The sequence below is a fragment of the Megalops cyprinoides genome, chromosome 21 (assembly GCF_013368585.1).
Source record: "Megalops cyprinoides isolate fMegCyp1 chromosome 21, fMegCyp1.pri, whole genome shotgun sequence".
NCBI classification, from domain to species: Eukaryota; Metazoa; Chordata; class Actinopteri; order Elopiformes; family Megalopidae; genus Megalops; species Megalops cyprinoides.
In genome coordinates, this window is record NC_050603.1 from 24,739,148 (window position 1) to 24,760,991 (window position 21,844).

The window sequence follows — 21,844 nt, forward strand, 5'->3', positions numbered from 1 at the left end:
TGCATGCTCCCTCACGCTCGACATACTGTGAAGACCGTGGTGACGCAGCAGTGCAAGAGCAGTTTGGAACCCTCGGAGGGGACGCCTGACAACACACCGTACGCACTCTTTATGTCACACACACATACACACGCATCAACCTCCACACAAGCACGGTCACTTCATATCTGCAAGCGTATTTACACGGTGGCCGTGAAACACGTGCTCCCGGCTTTGAGGGGTCTGGCTTTCTTGGAACGGGAAAGGGCACAAACAAAACGGAACAGTGATGCCCTTCGGACCTTCCTCTGTCTGGACTTTGCCTTCACTGTTGTCCAGTCAGATGGACACTAGATACTTTGTACTGATGGACCTCTCAACTTTCTGATTTAGAGAGAGAGGTTGATACTTCAAAGACAGACGCTCCGCTTTGCCAGTTCGGGGACATTGTAGAAGACCTCGTTTTTTTCTGGCCTCTCCTGTTCATTTTGGTGATGTCGTGGGAGAAGTTCATCCGCCACCTGCTCTCGCTGGTCGCTTTGCTGCTAGCGGCAGACTGTGGGGCCGTGGAGCAGCGCAGGGGTACGGAGGGCAGCACTGGTGGCGGTGCTGGTGGTGCCGGAGGTGCTGGTGGCAGTCGGCGCTACAACCGCATCCAGCACGGGCAGTGTACCTACACCTTCATCCTGCCGGAGAATGATGGCAACGTGGCGTGCCGGGAGGCGAAGTCTGGTGGCCAGCACAGCGCCAATGTGCTCCAGAGAGATGCGCCGCAGGTGGAGCACGACTTCTCCAGCCAGAAGATCCAGCACCTGGAGCATGTTATGGAGAACTACACCCAGTGGCTCCAGAAGGTAAGAGAGACAGCGGTCCACCCACAGGACCATACTCAGAGCTGAGGAAACCTCCTAATATAAGGTTAAACCAGTGCAGTAGGTGGAGTGTTTGTATGAGTTTAATCCCTTCACATTTTCGTTTGGAAAGGGACCATTGTCGTATGTGTGTTTATTTAAATGCTCTGTTGTTTGTTTGTGCCTTGATATTTTGTTTGTTTGAAGGCTGTTTTGAGGCTGTGGCTGTCCTGTCTGCTGGAGGTTTTTGTTTGGTCTAGACAGCACCAACAGAAAGCTGAATGTACCGTAGCGGTTCTCTGGCTATGGTAGTGCTGAGGCTCACTTTACAGTCTTCAGAATGTGTGCTGTAGTTCAAGGAATGATTAATTTGGCTTCTCAAATTTTATCAAGCCCACCACAAGATTATTCATATTATTTCTGAACACATATTGACAAGGACTAAGAATGCAAATTTCCTGGGGGAACACAGGAGCAAAACTGTTGACAGTGACAATGTTTCAACTCAACAACATAAATCTTACACAAAACTGATTTATACCCATTTTAATTTGAAGAGGAATATAATAAAGTAATGGAAAGCACAGGCTGTTCAGTACATCTTGGCTTGTGGTTTTCCTGCAGTGAAGAGTTCATCTAGTGCTGTGTCAAGCCTGGTCTTGAACATTCCAAGGGTCTCTGCTTCACTAAGAGTCCTGATAAGTTATCCTATGTTTTGTAAGGGAAAAAATATAGCCAAACTTCCCTGTGTCAAAGTGAAATTAACCTTTGAGTAATTTTCACATATGGCCTCTTGCTCTAGTGACAGAACTCACATTGGAATAGTTTTTGTAATCCACTCTTTTAATCCCTTTAAAAATATAAATGGGAACAGTGACCCGCATGAAAGATGAATGGATTGATTTTTTTTTAGAAACACCACCAAGCATATAAACAGCAGCATTTAACATTAATTGCAACTAAAAATGCAGCACAATGAATCATTGCACTCATTAAGAGGCATAATTTACATTTTTTAACTAATTAATGCAACAAAAATATGTTTGCATATTTTGTGTATTTGCATAGTAGACCAAGCTACATATGTGTGTAAAGACAATTTATTTAAATGCAAATGATTGAACATCAGAAACATGCCGTCATATTGATTCAGTATAAGTCTATGTGTGACACACTTCATTTCACAATGAAAAAAATTGGTCTGTTTCGAGTAACGTAGACCTCTGTGACCTCCCATCTGTATGTCTGTTTGATAAAGTGTAATCCCTGTCTTGATTCTGTGAACATTCCCAACCACCCCAGCAGTTAGATTATGTTAAAGGCAAATAGTAAAACTTATAACATGCTATGAAGTTTAATATAAAACTACTTTCAGCCTTATCCACGAAAACCACTGCTGGTCATTCTGCACAAGGTGGTTTAATATGCCACAATAATAAACATGGAAATGACATAATATGAGGTAACTATTCTCATATTTGATTCTTGGCCTGCTTTCCAGAATTTGATATCAAACACTCTGAGTTGGAGAGCAGCAGTATTAGATGCGCTAGAAAGTGTAAAAAAGCAAACAAAAACATATAAAATGTTTTTTATTTACCGGCGTGGAGATGGAAACCATTTAGAGACTACTGCATGTAACAGAATAGGTGACTTGTTTCCCTAAAATGTTGGCATAACTTGAAATGACCAAATAAATGAACATAATGAATGATTGATTGGCCGTGAAGCTGTGGCTTAATTAGCCTTGACATCTTCAGTATTCATTAGCGAATACTCAACTCATTAGTAATCGGAGTACCCAGTTGTGTTATGTGGGGTTGTTTCTGAGTGTACAGGCCATTTCTAGGGCACATTTTTTGTCGTAGTCTGTGGATTGGCCCATACCCTGAAAAATGCATTTAAAGGAATTAGAATGCTTTTGTTAATTGTACACTTTCAGCCATCTCAGCCTGAAATAAAAACACACTATAAATAAATTGATTGTGTTAATCAGTTAAGTCAAAGGAAAACCCTCCCTTCTGCTTGGTTTTTCAAATATAAGTTAAACCGGAAAGTAAAATAACTGCATCCTAACTAACATGATTGACACTCCCTGAACTATACAATTTCACACCACTGTTCATGTTTTTTCAACATTTGAAAGGAGAATAATTATTTGAACCCGCTGTGAAAAAAAAAACACCTTGGAGACCGACAGCAATCAGCAGCAACACTTTAGTGGAGGTTATACTGCATCATCAACCTACAATTTGTAAAACCCCATAGAAATTAAGCAGGCCAAATAGGAGTTTTGAAACTAAGGCCACAGTTTTCATTTCACTGTACTTTTAAGCATAATTTATGAACAGATATGTCTCGGAGGGGTGAACAAATTACACTCGTGTGCATATCTGGCTTTTCTTTGTAAAGAAACTGTAGATATATCGGGTACAGGCCATAGTCAGTCTGACTTTTCCTCATTTGTCGTACAGTAGACCTCAGTGGCCAGGGAAGGTTACAAAAATATCAGGCCAGAATTTATCAGCTAAATTCTGGACAAACAAAACCTTACTGTTGTTCCTAGAATAATTTTTCTCTAAACGCAAAAATCAAAATCTAGAGTTGTCTGCCATCACCACTAATGTTATAGTAGTTCTTCCTCACTATGCTGGAGATCCCTTTATACCTCAAGTATTTTTTCATTTCATGAATCCCAGTAACAACGGGAAACTAGCATCAGAGCGCTGGCAGGATACATAATGAGAGGACAAATCAGGACGGTTTGATTATAGCCACAAAGAGATGGAGAGATATTTTGTCTCACGTGGACATCAAAGGGGAGAGAGAAAAAGACTAAAACAGAGGAGATGGATTGTTTGACAGAACACCAGAAACCCGGCGGGGTTCGAAACACAACAGGACACATTATTTACAAGAGAAAGTGAAGTGAAAAAGACAAACACCAAAGCTGATGCTTGCTCCGTGCGGAACATCAGGATGCAGTTAACATATTTCATTCAACAAAAGATTGACTGTCCCAGTGAGTCTATCCATCTCAATCAAAGAGGCTGCGGCTGCTAGTCAGACAGCTTGCTTAATAGCGCTCTAAGCGACCCTGGCGAATGAATTTGCTGGGGATACTGTACGCCCCATTGTTAGATGTGCGGCTGTGTGTGGGGTAAAATAAGCAGGCAGCTGCCTGGAAGTGTTAGTCGTCCTCAATCGTTTGGGCTCTGGAATTCACCACTGCGAGGGAGAAGACAGCGCTGATAACATTCCATCCCAGCGTGAGTGGCTTCTGTTTGTTGAGGGATTACTTCTCCACTAGGCATGTAAGAGGGGTAATTTAACAAGATTGCCTCTGATCTTTTATTACTCATGGAGGAAACTGTGGCCACTTGTGTGTCCCCCTCACTCTCACCCCATTCGCTGACAGAGTCCTTTGTGTATTTAGATGCCTGGGAGGAAATGGTTTATGTGTTTCTTTGGAAAAAAAAAACAAAAACAAAAAAAAAAACATTTAATCATCATAAAGACACTGACCCTGGAACCAAGAAAAGAATTATTTCAGTGACAAAAGAAAAAAAAATGCATTAGATGATAGCCTCATCCAAGGCAGCTCACATTCTTATATTATTCATCAATGCAGTAGGATATGGGTACGCTACCTGGTGGAAGGGTACGAGGGTTGGATCTTCACCACAATTCATCTTTGCTGTCAAAAGCCCCTTTCAGACATGCACTGAAAGCCCGAACTTGTCTAGCCATTACCCGGAGGAGCTGTATGTGAGAGAACAAATGTCCGAATCAGTCGGACTGGACATGAGACGGACTTCACTCTGCCAGCTCCCTAGTACAAAGTCCTTCTAATGTCGGATTGAGTCCATGTGTGAATAGAGCAGGTCATGTTCCGGAGAATCCACGGCGAGCGAGGGGCGTGTTGATGACTTTTCTATCTTTCTATCATGCGACTGGCGCAAAACCGGAAGAATACAAACATCTGCTTCGTACTCTTTTCTGCGTGCCTGTATATTGTTTTCCACTCTTTGGTTGACATTGCAGATACGTCCAAATACATGCTATTTTCAGTCCAATGATCGTTAAAAAGATAGTTAGTTAGATAGCTATACTGCCAAAACTTGTCTCTTATGATGATTAACAACGTTGGTTAGTAGTTAATTACCTGGTTAGTAGCTAGCTAAGCTGTAGCTAAGTAATAATGATAGGTATAGTGAGATAGGTGAACTGGTCATCTAACATTACATAGCGAACAAAAAAAACTTACCTTCCTGTTATAATAAATGTATAATTAATAATAAATTACGTGTACCCGTAGCACCATTTGGATGGCTATGTGTGATTTTTTTTATAGGCTACCCAAAAGTACAATAGCTATGTTCGCCTTCTCCTCCTCCATGCCACATTATGTGCCAGTACCACTGAAAGGTAAGACGTTGAAAAGAAAAAACCTGAAAATACTTCAACTTGCGAATACTTTTTGTGAACTCATCAATACTTTTAACTCGTGAGAATGCAAGTGGCGTCTAACTGGAAAATACCACAAGGAAATCTGGACGTTTCTAAACTCGCAATGATTTCACACGACAATGTAACATACTACAAATGTAATCATTAATGGTCACATACTGGGTACTACACTGAAAAATAGCATGCAGTATACAATATATACTTGTGTATTACGCAGTACACCGTATGCAGTAGGCGGTTTCGAATACGGCCAAGGCCATTTCTGCAGCGTACTTTTTGTGCCATGTCCTGCCTCCTGCACGCTCTACCCAGACGCCACCCCTCACCTAAACCAAACTGAGTATTTCCAGTAGGTGAGAACGTGTCTGATACGGACAAGCTCCTGTTGTGTGCTACATGTGTGAAATGGCAACTTCGGACAATGTGCAGACCTGATTCTCCGGAAATTGTCCAAAGTTCATATGTGAAAATGGCTTTTAAAGTCTGCGCTCACCATGCCATCCCAGTGTAATCATGCATGTAGGTTGGAAAAATTCAGTTTCAAATTTTCTGTTGGATTTTTCCTGACTCAGGACTGTCATTGGATATTAAAAAAAAAACTTAGATCTGCATGCATGTATATGGTCTCATTTCAATTTACATGATATACCAACCAAAACCCTCTCTCAGGTGATTTAGTGCAATTTGTTTTCTTATGCCCATTACCACACAGAAGACCAGGACAGGGCAAATGACTTTGATACCTTGCATAATTAGTCAACAGTTTAAAAGCACTTATTTACTGTGCCCGATGAATTCTGCCATTTATGTGCATTTTGTAGAAATGTCATTTTTATGTGTGATTTAAAGGCTTTGGGTTATATGTCTTGTTATTTTAAATACCTCTCACAGGAATGCATAATAATGCATAACATTACACTGGGGACTGCATTTATCCAAACACTGCACACAGAATTGCACCACAAGTCACTCACACAAATCCACGACAGATCTCACATTTTGAATCCCATTCTGAGGAAATTACCAAAGCAGGATTTGAGATGTCTTTACTCTGATTGCTGGACCACAAACGGCGCTCAAAATCATTGTGGCTTGGAGAGAGGTCGCGTTTGGACAACAGTGCCAAAACATAGTCTTTCTGGAATTTGAGAGTGCTCAGCAAGTGGAACTGATACATCTTCACACTTTCTGGGCAGAGCACCTTTCACATTATCGGTCAATGAACAAGGACCATCAGCTTAATTGTTCTGACAGGGGCTAAGAACTCAAAAAATCTTCCTGTTAAAAACGTCCTGTAGCTTTGGTTTCCTGAAGAGCACAGTAAGCATAACCCTCTGGGTAAAAAAAGAAAATGCAGTAAATTTAAATGCTGTTCCAGCTTAGTTTTTTCTTTTACTCCACTGAGTAAGTATGGGTTGATTTTTATCCACCAAAGGGAAACCATACTTAAAACTCTATCAAAAGGCCACACAGCATGGCTGAACATTGAGGGAAAGAGCAAGCTATTTTAAGGGCAACTTCCTTTGTATCAAAGTTTGTTTTTGCTGATAATGCTGGCCAAAACCAACAATCGGATGAGGCAAAGCTAGAGGACGCTCAATAGACTGAAAAGCTCTTCCTTCCTGTCCTCAGCGCTTCAGAAGAAGAGAGAGGGCAGGAATATAATGACTACCAAAGTAGCAAACTCATCCTCATTTCATTTACAATACCACAAAACCTGAAAAGGAGAGAGGGCTTTTTTCCAGCTTGTCAGGGGAATGTATGAAAATACATGATAAAAATGTCACATTTTACAAATGGCCGTTAAAATACGGGCCAACCTAATGCATTTTTTGTGAACAGACATATATTAGTTTTGTCATTCTAGATAAGGCAGGTTGTTCTGTGCTGGGTCTATTTGAGAAAAGCACATTTCATCATGCTCGTTAGGCTCCAAACTGCCTAGGATTTTTGATGTTGGGCAGAAAAGCCTTGGTCATTTTATACCTTGCTTATGAAACAGAAATGAATGGGAGAGTTAATTTCCCAGTAACTCAGTCCAGTCTTGAGGTTTTTTTCCCTGCACTTTCCTTATGAGAGCAGTATCCTGAATGTGTTTTGTTAAATATCCTGCGTGGGCTTAATTAATGACCCTCAAGTGAGCGCTCTGCTGGATTTATTTATGTTTAATTGCAGTTATATTTTTGTATTTTGTTAGGTGCATGAGGCATTTATTCTATTCCGCTCACAACATTGAGCTCACAGCCCCGCGCGCGTCATAATGTTGCTCGAATGAATTGCGAATTTCCTGTCATATATTTTGGTTTCCTCGTACCTCCAAGCATATTCGTTTTCTTTAATTGTTATCATTTTTCTTTCTGGTATTATCACACGTAAAGCAAATGAATACTATATCATGCTGCTCAGAGGGTATGGTTTTCTTCAGTTGAAAATTTAATCACTGATGTGCACTGTAAAGGTCCTAGTTGAGTAGATAAATTTAGCCAGATGTTTAAAAATGTCTAAATACAGGTTTTCTCGCCCTTTGGGCGTCACAGTCCCCTAAAGGGATTGATATTAATGAGCCCAGTTATGGGTTTGGGTTTGGGGTCAGATTGGTTAGCCGTGCTCTCTGAGCCCCAGTTCTGAGAAGGCTTCCATGGCGGCTGCAGTAGCGCTGTGTCAGTCAGGTACAGGAGGTAGCCATAGGTCCTGGTTTGCATCACAGTCTTCATATGCCAGCATGTCATCATTAACATGCAGGTTCTCCCATCAGGCCCCACTGCAGACACATGTCACTTCTTTTATCATCTCAAAACTGGGCACCTGAATACAAGAGCGCATAAGAGTTTCCTTGTTGGAAGAAAAACACTTTCTTTTGTGGTCTCCATTGTTCTCTAATATGTTTGAAATAACAGTGGCATTGTGATTTTTTTTCTCAGAGTGACAAAAACATCCACAGACATTATTCTTGCACATAGATATTTTAAGGTACAGTAAATGGTTTTGAGGGAATGGAAAAGGTGTGTGTGTGTATGTGTGTGTTTGAGAGTATGTTTACTGTGCCGGTGAAATTAACACCCCGCTGATTTGTTTAAAACTCTCAGTTGCTTCCGTGTGCCGGTTCAGTAAGAAACAATCAATCAAATCAGAGGATTGATCTACAGGCCCGCCCATGTGTGTTTTGTAGAAGCAACTGACTGCAACATTGGATCGAGATTCTGTTTGAATCCTACTGGTTCCACCTGGGGTTGTCAGTGTTTTGGACCGGGCCACAGTTTAGTCTATTGTGAATTCATCTTCATCAAGCAGAGTTCATCTGGCACCACTGCAGCAGCTCCTATTTGAAAAGCTCTCCTTCTTCAAATATCACTGATCCTCTGTCTCGCCCCATCCATTCCCCAACATTCCTTCTCCCCCCTCTTACAAATCCTTCAATTTGGTTATTGTTTTTATTGAAAATCACTCCCATCTGACAGTTTGTAATCCGGACAGATAAGATTAACTCAGTGGGGTTAACTAATCAAAAGGAAGGTATGGCTGTTCAATGTGAAAACAACCCTGATCTCGAACACCAATCCCCCCAGAATTCTGATGGCAAACACAGCCGGGCGAGCGGCTCTTCATGTCTGTCTGCAGCTGGAGAGCGTGCCAAAGTCACAGAGAGCTCTGTAATTCCTAATATTGAGAATGACGCCTAGCACTCCTCAGCGCTCTTCACAAATCAAAACATATCATTCCTGAATGCAAAACAAGGAAACAGTTTTGGTACAAATAGCGACAGGTTCAGTGATGAAGCCCTAATAAATAATGGGCAATAAAATAAACATAACTAGGAGAAAATGTTCGAATGAAAGAGGGATGCATATGCAAGATATTGGGTAACAGACAAACAGCACTCACTCCCACAGAGCTTGGCGATGTTTCCCCGCTAACGGCGGAGGACCGCGTTCAGAGACATTCTCCCGCTCTGCTCCCAGGGTGCCAGTATTCCGTGGGGCAGCGCCATTGAGTCACAGCTCCAAGCTGAGGGTTCTGCCAGCCACTAGTTCACAGGACAGACTGTTTAGGTCTTTTGTTTTAAATCTCCAATGTTGTTTTCTTTTTAATATCCCTTTTTAGGACATGGCAGATGAAAAATGTATTAGTAACACAGCTGCTATTTTTAGAAATTTTGCTAAATAATATCTTTGCTCTGTCGCAACCCATTGTAACCAACATCTGCCGTTTCAAACCTATTTTGCAACACTATTGCAGCAACTACATATGTAATACATAATGTTTTAAATCACACAGCAGAAGACATGATGCTTACCCAATACTAATGGGCTTAAGTGCTAAACAGAGCTTTCTAGATACCTGCACTTAACACCTCCAGCCTCAAGGTGGCAATCAAGATACCATTCTTAGCCATTTATAGACTGACCATAACAACAACTATCACAACAGGTGGAGCATATCCCAAATGAACAGCTATCTCAAAATCTTCATGTCACTGTCAACATACCAAAGAACAAAAATTTACATCTAGACATCTTTATAACGAAGTACAACCTCTTTTATAATACTCAGACTAAAAATGTAGTCAATATACATATAGTAAAAGGTTATGTCACAACCTGTTGAAGATTCCGTCAACAGTTGCTTTGCCAGAGGCTGAATCTGTGTCTTCTGAGCTGGCTATGAAGCAAGCTTCTGGATGTGAAAAGGTCTTAATAGAGCATGATCAAGTAGTGTAACTTAACTCCAGCACATACACACACACACACACACACACAGTGAAAGGAGCATGTGTATGTGGAGGATACACTTGATGTTGTGAGGTTCAAGGCACCTTTCTTCTGTAGGGGGAGTATTCTCCCATTCGCGTGTAAGTCCTTTTTTGCGCGCCTCCAGTAACGCGCATTTCAGTTACGTGTATTCATGCCCACAGCGCTTAACTTCAGAATGAAGGCAGGCTCATGAAAGAGGCGTGATTTATTTTAAATAGAAGTGGACTGAGTCACAACCTCGTTTATTTTGGCTGTCGGGAAAACGTGGAACGTGGACTTACGCATTTACCACATGAATGTCATTGAAATCCATTCAAACCATAAACCAGACTGATTTTGAAAGTAAATGCAAAGGGAGAGCTACACTACGAATCGCCTCAAAAGAAAGTTTCTATGTATGACATAAACCCAAAAATAAAGTAAATATCCCGAACGACACATGTGCTGGGCCAATGTATAAAGACACGTTTGATGTGTGGAGATTCATTAACCCTTTTGCGCTTTTTTATGCTATGTAGTACGCTTGTTAGGCTACGTTACATGGTTCGTTATGTTTTCATTAACGTTATTAAGCTTCTCATAGTTTTCAGTTAGCATCTATATTTTTAATGTTAAATCGCTGTTTCATCACAGCTAAAATTAGCTAGAATTTTTCCAATCTAGTTGTCTAATCGCACCAGTTTTAGCATACACACAAAACGGCTAATCACACCGGTGTGACCGTATGCACAAAAGTGTTAATAAAAACGCACTATTGAAGAAAAGGTGCAACAAAATGCATGTTCCAATGTCTACGCTTGAATTCATGCTGAGTAGCATATTAGTAAAAATTTATTAGTAATCACTCATCATGACTCTTCCAAAGTACTCTCTATTAGCTAAATTGATTAATGAATGGGTAACACTCTGCTATTTATACTCATTTTAATATATATTTCTGTTTTATTCTAATTGAACTAACTATTTACCAGGCTTGTTCACAACACCATGTGATGTAAAACGTTTTTTTTTCTTTTTTTCCCCTGTTTAACAATGTAATATAGGGTTACAAGAAATGTTATTGTAGTTTAAAAATAATGACACACAAATATCGTACATTTTGACATTTTATTTGTACATGTATAATAATGTTAAAAGTAGGCCTTCTGCCGACTTAAAGGGCAATATGGTGTTTCACCAGGTAGTGGCGCTTGACTTACTACAGCCCTCAGAAGCGTGTAGCTGAAAAGTGCCTAAGTCAAGGGCAGAATACGCATAAATGGTAAGTGTAACTGCCTTCATGGCACGCAAATCATAGACTTAAGTCAAGGGGAGAATACGCGTAGGCTAAAAAGTGCATAGCTGCACGCTTTTTTTGAAAAGCATGTGCGAATAGTGATAGGAGGTGTGTATTCTGATGGGAGAGAGTGTAAACATAACTCCATATCACTACAAAGCTGACAGAAAATAGACTAGGCCTTTGTAGACCACAGCCTAACCAAGGTATCACAATCTTTTAGCTTTGTGGTGGTGCCTGTCCTGCATTGTGAACATCATGGATTCAGTTCACGGCCAAAATGTTTACAAACGCCCAGCATTCCGGTGAGAGTCAGTTCTGTGACCCCATCTATAAGCTCAAATCAACCAGGTTTTCTCAACAGACATTTTAGAAGGCCTTTGGATGAGGAACACAGTTTTTACCTCACACCTCATCTCAAGGTTCCACCTCACACTAATGTAAGCTTAATTTTTCATGCAAGTTCTTTGGTCATTACCTACTTCTCATTGGTATATGGTAAAAACAAACATAGCTTAGGGTAAATATAATTTAATATAATTTAAAATAAAAAAGAAATGGTCAATGTAACCACATAGCACCTTGTCCTTAACTGAGTAATGCATTTAAGCAAGTGCTTCATTTTTGGTTTCTTATACAATATTGTTTGTTAATTCCACCCATTTCCCAGATTGTAACACTGTTCAAGAAATGAAAAAAAAAAATGAAAAAGTTTTAAGTTCATTACTCAAAGTGAAGGACATGGCCCATTTGCGACTCCACTGAATTGGGGCCACAGTATGCATTTGCTTAATGACATTTAGTCACAGTATCTGCACCTTATTTTATGTACGGGAGGCTAGCCATTGATTTAATAGCCCTGGCCTTATTGCTTTTCACTTTCTGTTTATTGCAGTTTCTCTTTTTATTGCTTTTCAGTTGCATTCCCTCTTTCTAATTAGTCACCTTTTCTGGTGGTGTTGCAATCACTTATTTGATTAGTTTGACCAAAAGTGGCTACATAAGAAGACAGTCTGTCCAAAAGTTCAAGACTCCTCTAATGCTGCAGTAAAGTTGTGTTAACCCAGACTGACCCACACAAAGTATAGATTGAATATCAGTTAGCTGCAAAGCTTGTTTATTGAAGGAATGGGGAAATATGCATGAGAGAGAATCCATTGATAGATGATGCAGAAAATAAATAAATGTAATGTTCCAGGAGTGTCTAGTAAGACTAAAGCTGCTCTCAAGTTTCTCCTTATGTTACCCTGGTTAAAAGAAAAGAAAACTCCCATGGGCTGATCCATACAGATTTTTCCTGTCAGGGTCATGAAGAAGAACAACTTGGTCACCGTGGCAGAACCCGATGAATCATGAGCCATCTCCCTCCCTGACATCATGAGAAAAAGATTGCCTTTGTTTTATTTTTTTTTAAATATTATCGATAGAAAGGGCTCATTGTTCCCTCGCCAGGTGCCCCCGGAGGGGTATGACGCATGGCCAGCGGATTAATGGTGACAGAGAGGGTTGGGGCTCGATGATGACGTGGGCCCCCGATGTGCCGGTTTCAGTGCTGAGCCCCTGTGCTGGGGTGTGATGAGTGTTACTTTCGGCCTGCCTGTCCTTAAGAAAACACCAATGCCTCCCCCACCCCACCCCACCCCAGTTCCTCCCCCATCTTTCCGCCACTTTACTGAAGGCTGGGGGTGTGATGGGGCGGGGGGGGGGGGGGTGGTCAGCTGAACACTGTCCAGTCCTCTGTTTGCCATGTCTGGGCCTGCTGCCAGTCCTCTCACATTCCAGGGAATACCAGAAACATTGCTGTCATGGCAAAGCGCAGATAATTGTTTAAGATGCAGATATAACCCTCACTCTTCTCTGAGACAAAGGCTGGCCCTTAAATTAACTACAGCATGATAACATTAGGTATTAGATAAAAACTAGGGAAGCTAGAGAGCTAAAAGTAGATTTTATGCTCCTAGATTTTGGACAATGTCAATCTTGTTTCGATTCATTCCATCTGCATGCAAATGTGATGCTGTACTGCATAAACAAAAGTCTTTAAACTCTAATTACTAACTAAATGTGTTATACGCAGCGTAATGTCCTGAAATTGTTTCCAAGAACATTGAGAGGTTGAGTGATAGCTGGTGTTTAGGGCCAGGAGGCAGAAGCACAAGATACACTGCTTAGCCATCTTGTACAACAGGCATCAAAACCAAGAACATTCCGTATCACATTCATCATTATGGCACTGCAGAGAGCCCTGGATGAGCGATTTGCTTTTTCATACTTAGCTACATTGGTTTACACAAGGAACACTGTGCCAAACCATCTGTGTTTAAAGTACACATTTTAAAACTATTTCGTCTTTACAAACTGCTCATGCTAATTTGTTTTCTTACACACTTCCGGGATTCATTTAACATGCTCTCTGTTGACAGTAAATCTTGCAGGCCATGGCTGATGTTGTATTGCTACCAGAGTGTGGGTGTAGAAATGACATCCTTTCCTTTGTTTGAATCCACTGGCCAACCATGGTCTGAGTCTCTCAAAACTGTTTAGGGCAGTTTTTTTTTTAAAGCCGAGAGGATCTTCTTTGTCTGTGAACAGTCTTGTTATAAAAATACATATTAGGCTACTTCAGTGAGGACACTGTAGATGTTCCGAAGTGACACTCACAGATCAAGAAGGACCGCATGTAAAATAAATGAGGAATTTTATATCCTCTCTGTCTTGTTGTTATTTTAACATCTGTTCTTTAAATTCAACCTTCATTATATTACTTTTTCATTTGGTCTGTAAATGTACATACACTATCAACTCCAATCAAACTTTTTTAAATTTTGTTTTCTGAAGGGAAAGTTTGATTCACTGGTTTTAGTTTCAATAGAGCGGCTCAGTTATGTTGTGCAGTTGATTAAATGTAGTTTATTTATTCTTATAAAAGATACAGCTTTATTTATTTTTATGCCAGCACTTGTGTACTTTTTTAAGGAACACCAAAAATTGTTTATTTGCACAAAAGTTTGTGCACAAATCTTTTTTCTTCTATTTTATTTAGAGCAAAGCACCATTGAAAACATTTATTTATTTTTTTTTTAAATTTTTTACAGAACAGTACAATCCTGATGCCCTGATGCCATTTTAATGTAGGTGTATTACCATATACAGTATCTGTATTTTATCAAACACTGAACATTTTATAATAAAGAAAATTTCAGCTGGTTTGAAAAAAAAATGCATGTCATTGAACAAAAACATTAAAATATTAATATATTGCATTTGCATTGACACTAGTACATGACAAGCAATTTTCTAGTATGAAAGTTTATGTAAGTTCCTCTCTCTTCATGTCAATACGGAATCCCCCTGGAGATATACAAATATTCCAGGATTTAAAAATATTAAATATTCAGGAACATCACAAATGGTTCTGATGCTCTCTTTGACGTTACATAGTAGCTTGGTATATAAAGTCAGGGAGTTGAGTGTGTAACACAATACAAAGCAAAACAACCTTTCTTCCCTCTGTATCACCTCAACTGCATTGCAGATATAGAATCTGACCAAACAAAAAACTGAACGCATGACCAGACCACACACAACCAAACAGCTCGGAGAGAGAGAGCTGTAAAAATGGTCAGAGATGCCACAAAGGAAAAGCTGTTGGAAAAGACTTCATGGCATGGGCTTCTGCCTGGATATTCCCGTGGATAATCCCCAGCAAGTCTGGCGTGACGGTGTTTGGACTCTGCTCCATATGGAACACCGCCTGATTGTCAACATGTGTCCGGCGCGAATCTTTGCTGTGATACACCGTGGCATTGTCCCAGCTTTGCTATGCATCGCGCGCATGTGTGTCACTGGTCCTCTGTGATGTTCTCTGGCTCTTTGTCTGTGCCCTGCTCTTCATTTTGCAAACATGGATCAGCAGGATCCTTTTGCAGCTTTTGCTTTCAAAACTTGAAAGACTCCCCATAAGTTATTTGTTGACAAGCAGATTAGTCGATGAGTCCCCACACACGCATTTGCACACCCTTTCAAGGCAGGACGACATGTTTTAGGTGTTTTTAAAGCTTAGGTGAGCAACATTCAAATGGTTGTGCAGTGCCACCATGTTTGTACAGCATTACATGTTTGAGTACAATTCAGAGGGTAGAGACATACACTCAGAGTTTTAGCTATGGTTTAGTGATCTTATGTTCTCCCAAGCTATAAGCTAGGTCTGTGTCCTTTCCAGTTTCTCCCAGCTCAGACTTTTGATGAAGCTCATGCTCATGTGCTGGTTAGGATCATTTGATTTTTCTCCTCGGTTGTCACTGTTTGTATACACACTTCTGCCACACTTGAGCTTGGAAAAGCTAAAATAAACAGGGGACGGGAGATGAAAGTGGTGAGAGAACACTCCCTGCATGAATGGCTGCCACAAGGACTTACAGTTCTACAGCCCAGAACCCTAAAAATACTTACCCCTAATTGAAATTTACAGTGCCACATAGTCTCCATATGAGGGGCAGCTGAAACAGAAATGCACACCTTCCATGAGGCATGCAGATCACTACAGCTGTGACAGACAGGATTGTGGGAAAAAACCTTCCTGAGCTTGGACTGTGCTGATCATACTGTATGAAACAGGTCTTCAGTACATGATCATAAGTCCACAGAAACAATGCAACCTTGACAGAGCACATATTTTAGCCTGTTTGAAGGGAAAGAGGTTTCTGTAGTGCATGGTGGTGTCGTTGTGTCAAAATCCCTGATCACCATTTTTGCCAGAATTTGAGATTTTATGTTATTCTACATTATGTTTATGAAACAAAATGATTTGTTTAATACATCAACAACATTTGTTCAATTTAAAATATTTATGTAGATAAAAATTTTTAAAAAACTGCCTTAAGTAAAAATACGATCAATAGCCAGTTTACACTGTGAGGGTCTGATACCAAGCTATCTTGGAGCAAAGTACTGCTAAGGCTGCTAACAGAGCCTCTAATAATGAAATGTAATGTCTACACATTTTGGTGAAAACCCTCCCTATGCTCAGATAGCTCAATGAGGTGAGACTCAGTTGCACAGGCTAGTACTGTATATCTGGCTTCCATAACATTCTTTACAAAAAAGAACACAGATTGAATTAGATTGTCCAAGCCTCCACAAAATCCAGATTCCTCTCACAGTGCCCAGAACTCCCATTAAGCCTCTCACATACAAGACTGCCCCCTGCCTTCTGGGAGGACTTAAAGTGCTTATACTTTTACCCTAGTCTAATAGTCTAATTGCTCATTTAAACTGAATGGATACACTTATGTTCTATTATGTTGGAAGTCACTCTGGATAAGAGCATCTGCTAAATGCATGTAATGTAATGTAATTACATCACATCTCTAAACCTTAAACATAAAATTATTGAATACATGCTGAGACTACTAGGCTTTTGGGCAATGGAGATGAAATTAGCCATACAACACTTTTACATATTTAACATTAGGTATACGTTCCCCCCATGACATGCAGAGCTATATATTTCCAATAGTAAATCAACCCCAGTTCACATTCTAAAGCAACAGTTACATGCAACAGACAGTGGAGCAATCAGCAACAGATATATGTTTGCAGTGCTATACGGAATGTTTGTCAGTGTTAGGGATACTTTTACTTTGCCATTAGATATAATGTCCTTTTCAGAGTGTACTAATCATGGCACCTGATGACTAGAAAGCACATGACTCCTACCAATGATGCTGGTTATTGGTAAAAAGAACTACTGTATTTATTTTAGTTACATTTTGATTTTGTGTTATACAGCTTTTGTGTTTGAACATTAGCTTTATTTTAATGGATTATTATTTTATATAGAATTCACATAAAAAGCATTGGGAATTAAGATAAAAATGGAATTTAGGACACATATCTGGCAGGCAGTGTGGCTAGTGGGCAGATATGTGGTTTCCTAACCCTATGCTATGCCTTAGCCTGCCAGCATCACTTGTGCAGGACCTTATAAAACTATTTTATTTTATTATCTGTTCCTGAATTGATATAAATTGGTAGAACAAATTCCAGACTTAATAACACTTGTGGTGAGATGTGATGAAAGATACTAAATTACAAGAAAATGATTTGAATGTTTTCATCAACCCCTGAAATGAAAGGGGAATATATCCATAAAATTTGAGAGAAAAAAAAAAACCCACACACACACAACGCAGCGCTTGGACAAGGTGTAGACACTTTCAGCTCCGAGTAACTTATGTTGGATCAGAGTCAAAACTTTCCAAAAAATGTCAAAAAGTTAGGGTTAAGTTTGAGGGAGGGTAAGCTGATCTTAGATCTGTTGTCAAGGTCAGAAAACCCTGATCTTTGGAAGAGGAGTATCTGTGTGATTGAAATAACACTTCAACACATCTCAAGACTTTTCATCTACAATTGCCTGCTATTTCATGTGAAATGAAGAAAGAAGAATTTTGCTTCAATTCCCCAATAAATAAAATATTCCTGACTTAAATTATAAACACATTTTAAAGAAGACAGCTGTGAATTTAAAACAAATCACTCTTTGCTGGCCCAATATTTAAAATATTTAAAGAAGAACAATATGATTTTCTATAATGGATACATACATACACAGGAGAGTATGATCTGGAATATGTACCAGCAATGGTATTTCTATAACAGTAGGGAGATTAGTCCATATATGGACTAATATATGTCATATATAGTAATTCAGTTGTCTTCTTCCCAGAATGCCTTAACAGTAATATTCACAATCAGGTGGTTTATATTAATAACACAGACATACAATCAGTAAATGCATTTAAATACATGGATGATAATTACTTACAAGCCATATCCACATCTCATTTTCTCATTTCTTTCCACAGAAAAAATGAGTGTTTCCTCTGGGTTTTCTCTTATTTGCAGCTCCTTAATTTAGAGTATGGGTAGATTATGGCTTTTGTGGCTGAAGTTAATATGTAGTGCTGGCAGATAAAAAGCACTATGTAATACCATGGCTCTGTTCTGGTCCCTGTTCTGTGGGGGTTTCTGACTTCAACCCTTGGAACCATGATGTGATACGGTTGTGGAGAAAGTTAAAACACCAATGATCTCACAGAGCATTCAACTTCATAAGTCTGGCTGTTTTTCTTTTTGGGAATAGTTTTTGTTGTCTTGTTTTCATTTTTGTCAGATGGTCAACATTAATAACAGAAAAAATATTGTCCAACAAACAGCTTCCTTTGTGGTCTTGGTGCGACTGCTCCCCACGTGCCCCCGGGTTCGATGAATTCTGCTGTCATCACAGCCAGCGGTTTGAAAGGAGCTAGTCCAGACCCGATGTGGTGTACCCCTTTCCAGAGGCCATGAAGGAGCTGGCTTTTCTTTCGACACTCTCGCTCCTGGTGTGAAATGATAAAATGTGCATATAATTTCATTAATCCTGGTTGTAAGGAAAAGTGTTCAACTGTAATGTGCTAGGCATCTCAATGTGGGGGTGGGGGCTGGATCAAAGAGCCAGGAGCCTTCAAAAGATCAAAGATCTGTCCCTCCTTCCCCAGTTGTGTGTGCTTATTTCCACTGGACTACACGCACACCTTGTTTCTGGCTAATAAGGGATCAGCTATGCATTGTCTGAGGGTCAGTAGTGGAGCATAGGTCAGACGTGCAATTGAATATGAAAAGTCTGTAGACAATTACATTGTAACTGCTGTGTTAGCATTACAGCTACAACTTCAAATACTGTTGCTAATCTGGTCACAGTAACACTGTACAGCCTTAGCCCTGTCCCTAACCATAGCCGTAAAACTATTCCAATATCCAACCCTTACCACTGTTGTACTTACACATACTTGGTTACAATGTGTGCTCACAATTATGTCCACAAACTCCTAGTAGCCTTACAGTACTCATTTCAGCTGCAGTGTAATTTTATGGGGACATCGTCTGCTTAATATATAACGTAACCCTAAAATGTACACACACTTATGCACACAGTATTACATTTAGTAATGCAACCTGCTGTCTAATTTCTTCTGATAGTTAGGTGCAAATAATCGAAGTCAGTGGAATAATCCTGTGCAGGTTTGCGATAGCAGATGGAGGGTATTTCATTTTTGTTTTTGTGTAGAGAAACCTAAACAGCGGTGCCAAAAGGATTAGGAGCCGTTAACCGCCACATTCCTTACTGTGGGTTTCTCAGCAGCAGCAGCAGCGGCATTCTTACTCCCAGTTCCAGTTTCGGGGCTCGTTCTGCTAGCCTAAACAGATTTTTTAAAATCCGTTTTATGTTCAACCCTCTGTCCACAGCCTGTTAAATACCACGTTTTCTCTCCTATTTCTTTGGACATAATTTTATTCTGGTTTTTCGGGAGGTAAAATGCGCGAAAGCCTTCGCTGTCTGTTCCTAGATGATATCACTGACGTTACCTGCCGATTTCAGAAAACTTCCACTGTAGCACCCCAACGCTAACTTACATGAATGATTTGAAAATGTTTATTCACTCATATTTAGTTGTGTTATGTGTCTAAGCGCATGGGTGAAACAAACGCATTAATATTAAATTCCTATCCTTTCCTACTGATTCCTACAGAGTCAATGATGAATTTGAGGTGACCTCAGTCTCTGAAAATGGTATTCCAGCTAAACGTAAAGCAAGCAGTGCGTCAATTAACATGGCCGTATTTTTATTTTTAGGATTTCATGTTATTCAACATTGTAACTTAAGTGTTCAAGTCTTTTTTGGTTGTTTGGAAAAACACAGCAAATCTGAACATGTAGTGAGCAGATTCGACGTCTTGCTGCAGTGTAGCCTACTGGTCTGGTAGCCCGGGTTCCCGTTATGTTCAGAAATTAATGGCACTTATTTCTCCTTGTACTTGCAGATACATGAAATCAACTGACTTGCTTTTAAAATAAAGCTTGCTGTCTGTTGTGATATTTCTGGAAGCTCAAGACATTCAACATATCTTGTGTGTGGTTGATGAAGTACTGTGCTGTTGTAATTCTCTCGCCTTGTATTTTTATTTATTTATTTATTTATTTTTTAATAAAATTAAGAGCACATTAAGTAAATTGTGTACCATAGGTCTGTCATTACTTTTCTTAGGAGTTCACAGGAGAGTATGGGTCAAGCAATATAATGCAAATAATCCTGATTGGGTTGAGAAATTCTAGTTTGAAAAATTCATTTGAAGAATAATAATAACAATAAAAATAATCAGTGTCCTCCGCACGCTAACAAAATCAGTAAGAGAAAAGTAAATATTTCTGTTGGATGCAGTCTTTGAGGTTCTACTGAGAAATTAACTGTAAGTCAAGGCAAACAGACCTTTTCTTCTGTGCTTTTTATGTTTAAAGAAAGTTCATGTTTTTAGGACAGGATATCAAAAACTAATTGCCCTTTGCTTTGCTAACTTCGTATGACTTGAGTGCTGGATTGACTCCCAATATATTCATTTACAAGTCTCCTTCACAGTTTCACAGTTCCACAGTGATTATTAATGACATTTATAATATATAATATTAACAGTAAGATAGCCTATGACTTGACATATGTGCCATTTAATGATAATAAACTGGGAGAAATGGAAAGCTAGTGAGAGCAGGAGATCAGACATCAGGATCAACAACTTTAATTTAAAACATTTTGAATATGTGCTCCATTTTTTGGGGGTGGAATACGTGTATCTTCTGTGGAGTGAAAAGATCATATTTCCCTAAAGAAACGACAAAATATGTTGGCAATGATTTGTGTAGATATAATTTTACTTTTCTCAAACATTTTTTTCTTTATGAATGTTTGACCTTGCTTTGCTTTCATAAACATTCTAATCTTCTGAATCAAAATCTAAAACAGTCAAATGTTTTGTGATAAAACTGGATGTTTTTCCAAAAACGTTAAAATGTGTGTTGCAAAACACATTTATTACAGAATGTCACAAAAAATACTTTAATCCAATCTTTTACATAAATCAAGAGCATCTTGTTGTATATCTGATCCTCAAGGTACTGCACATTTTTTATGTAGCCAATCTAATTAAGCATGTCTGTGTGAAACCAGTCCACTTCGGTATATGTTTGATTTCAGAATAGTTTCTACCAAAAAACAGAAAATGAGTTGTTTATCTGAGGGGTTTTGTTGTTGAAAACACAGTACTCATGTTTCGACAATGGCTAATACCCTGATTAGGGGTTGATCAGTTAATCTCTTAAATTTAGTTTTAGATTTATCCCATTCATTTTGATGAAGATTTTATTTGTATGTGCTCCTCTCCTCTAAACATTCATATTAAATCAACGGCTGTTTGATTGTAGCCCCAGCTAGAGTGTCGAAAGAGCTTCAGTATGTGCAGAAATTGATGACTTGGTTTTAAACATACATTCAAACTGTACCACTCTGCAGTGAGCTGTTCCTATACACACATGATCTCTCAGTTGGTAGATTACTGAAAGTTTATTTTTGGCTGATGTTAATATACTGAAAGCCTCCATTTGACTGATGGTGGATTACTGAAACTGTTTGTCTGATCCTAGA

The 21,844-nt window shown here is 39.4% G+C and overlaps 1 protein-coding gene across 1 annotated transcript in view; it reads left to right on the forward strand.

The window, feature by feature from the left end:
* The first annotated feature begins 204 nt into the window (after positions 1–204).
* Positions 205–21,844, forward strand: part of angpt1 (angiopoietin 1) — a 61,751-nt gene continuing 40,111 nt past the window's right edge. Inside the window, exon 1 of the mRNA XM_036555584.1 lies at positions 205–833. Coding sequence (XP_036411477.1) covers positions 474–833 — 360 coding nt within the window. The 5' untranslated portion in view covers positions 205–473. The remainder of the gene's footprint in view (positions 834–21,844) is intronic.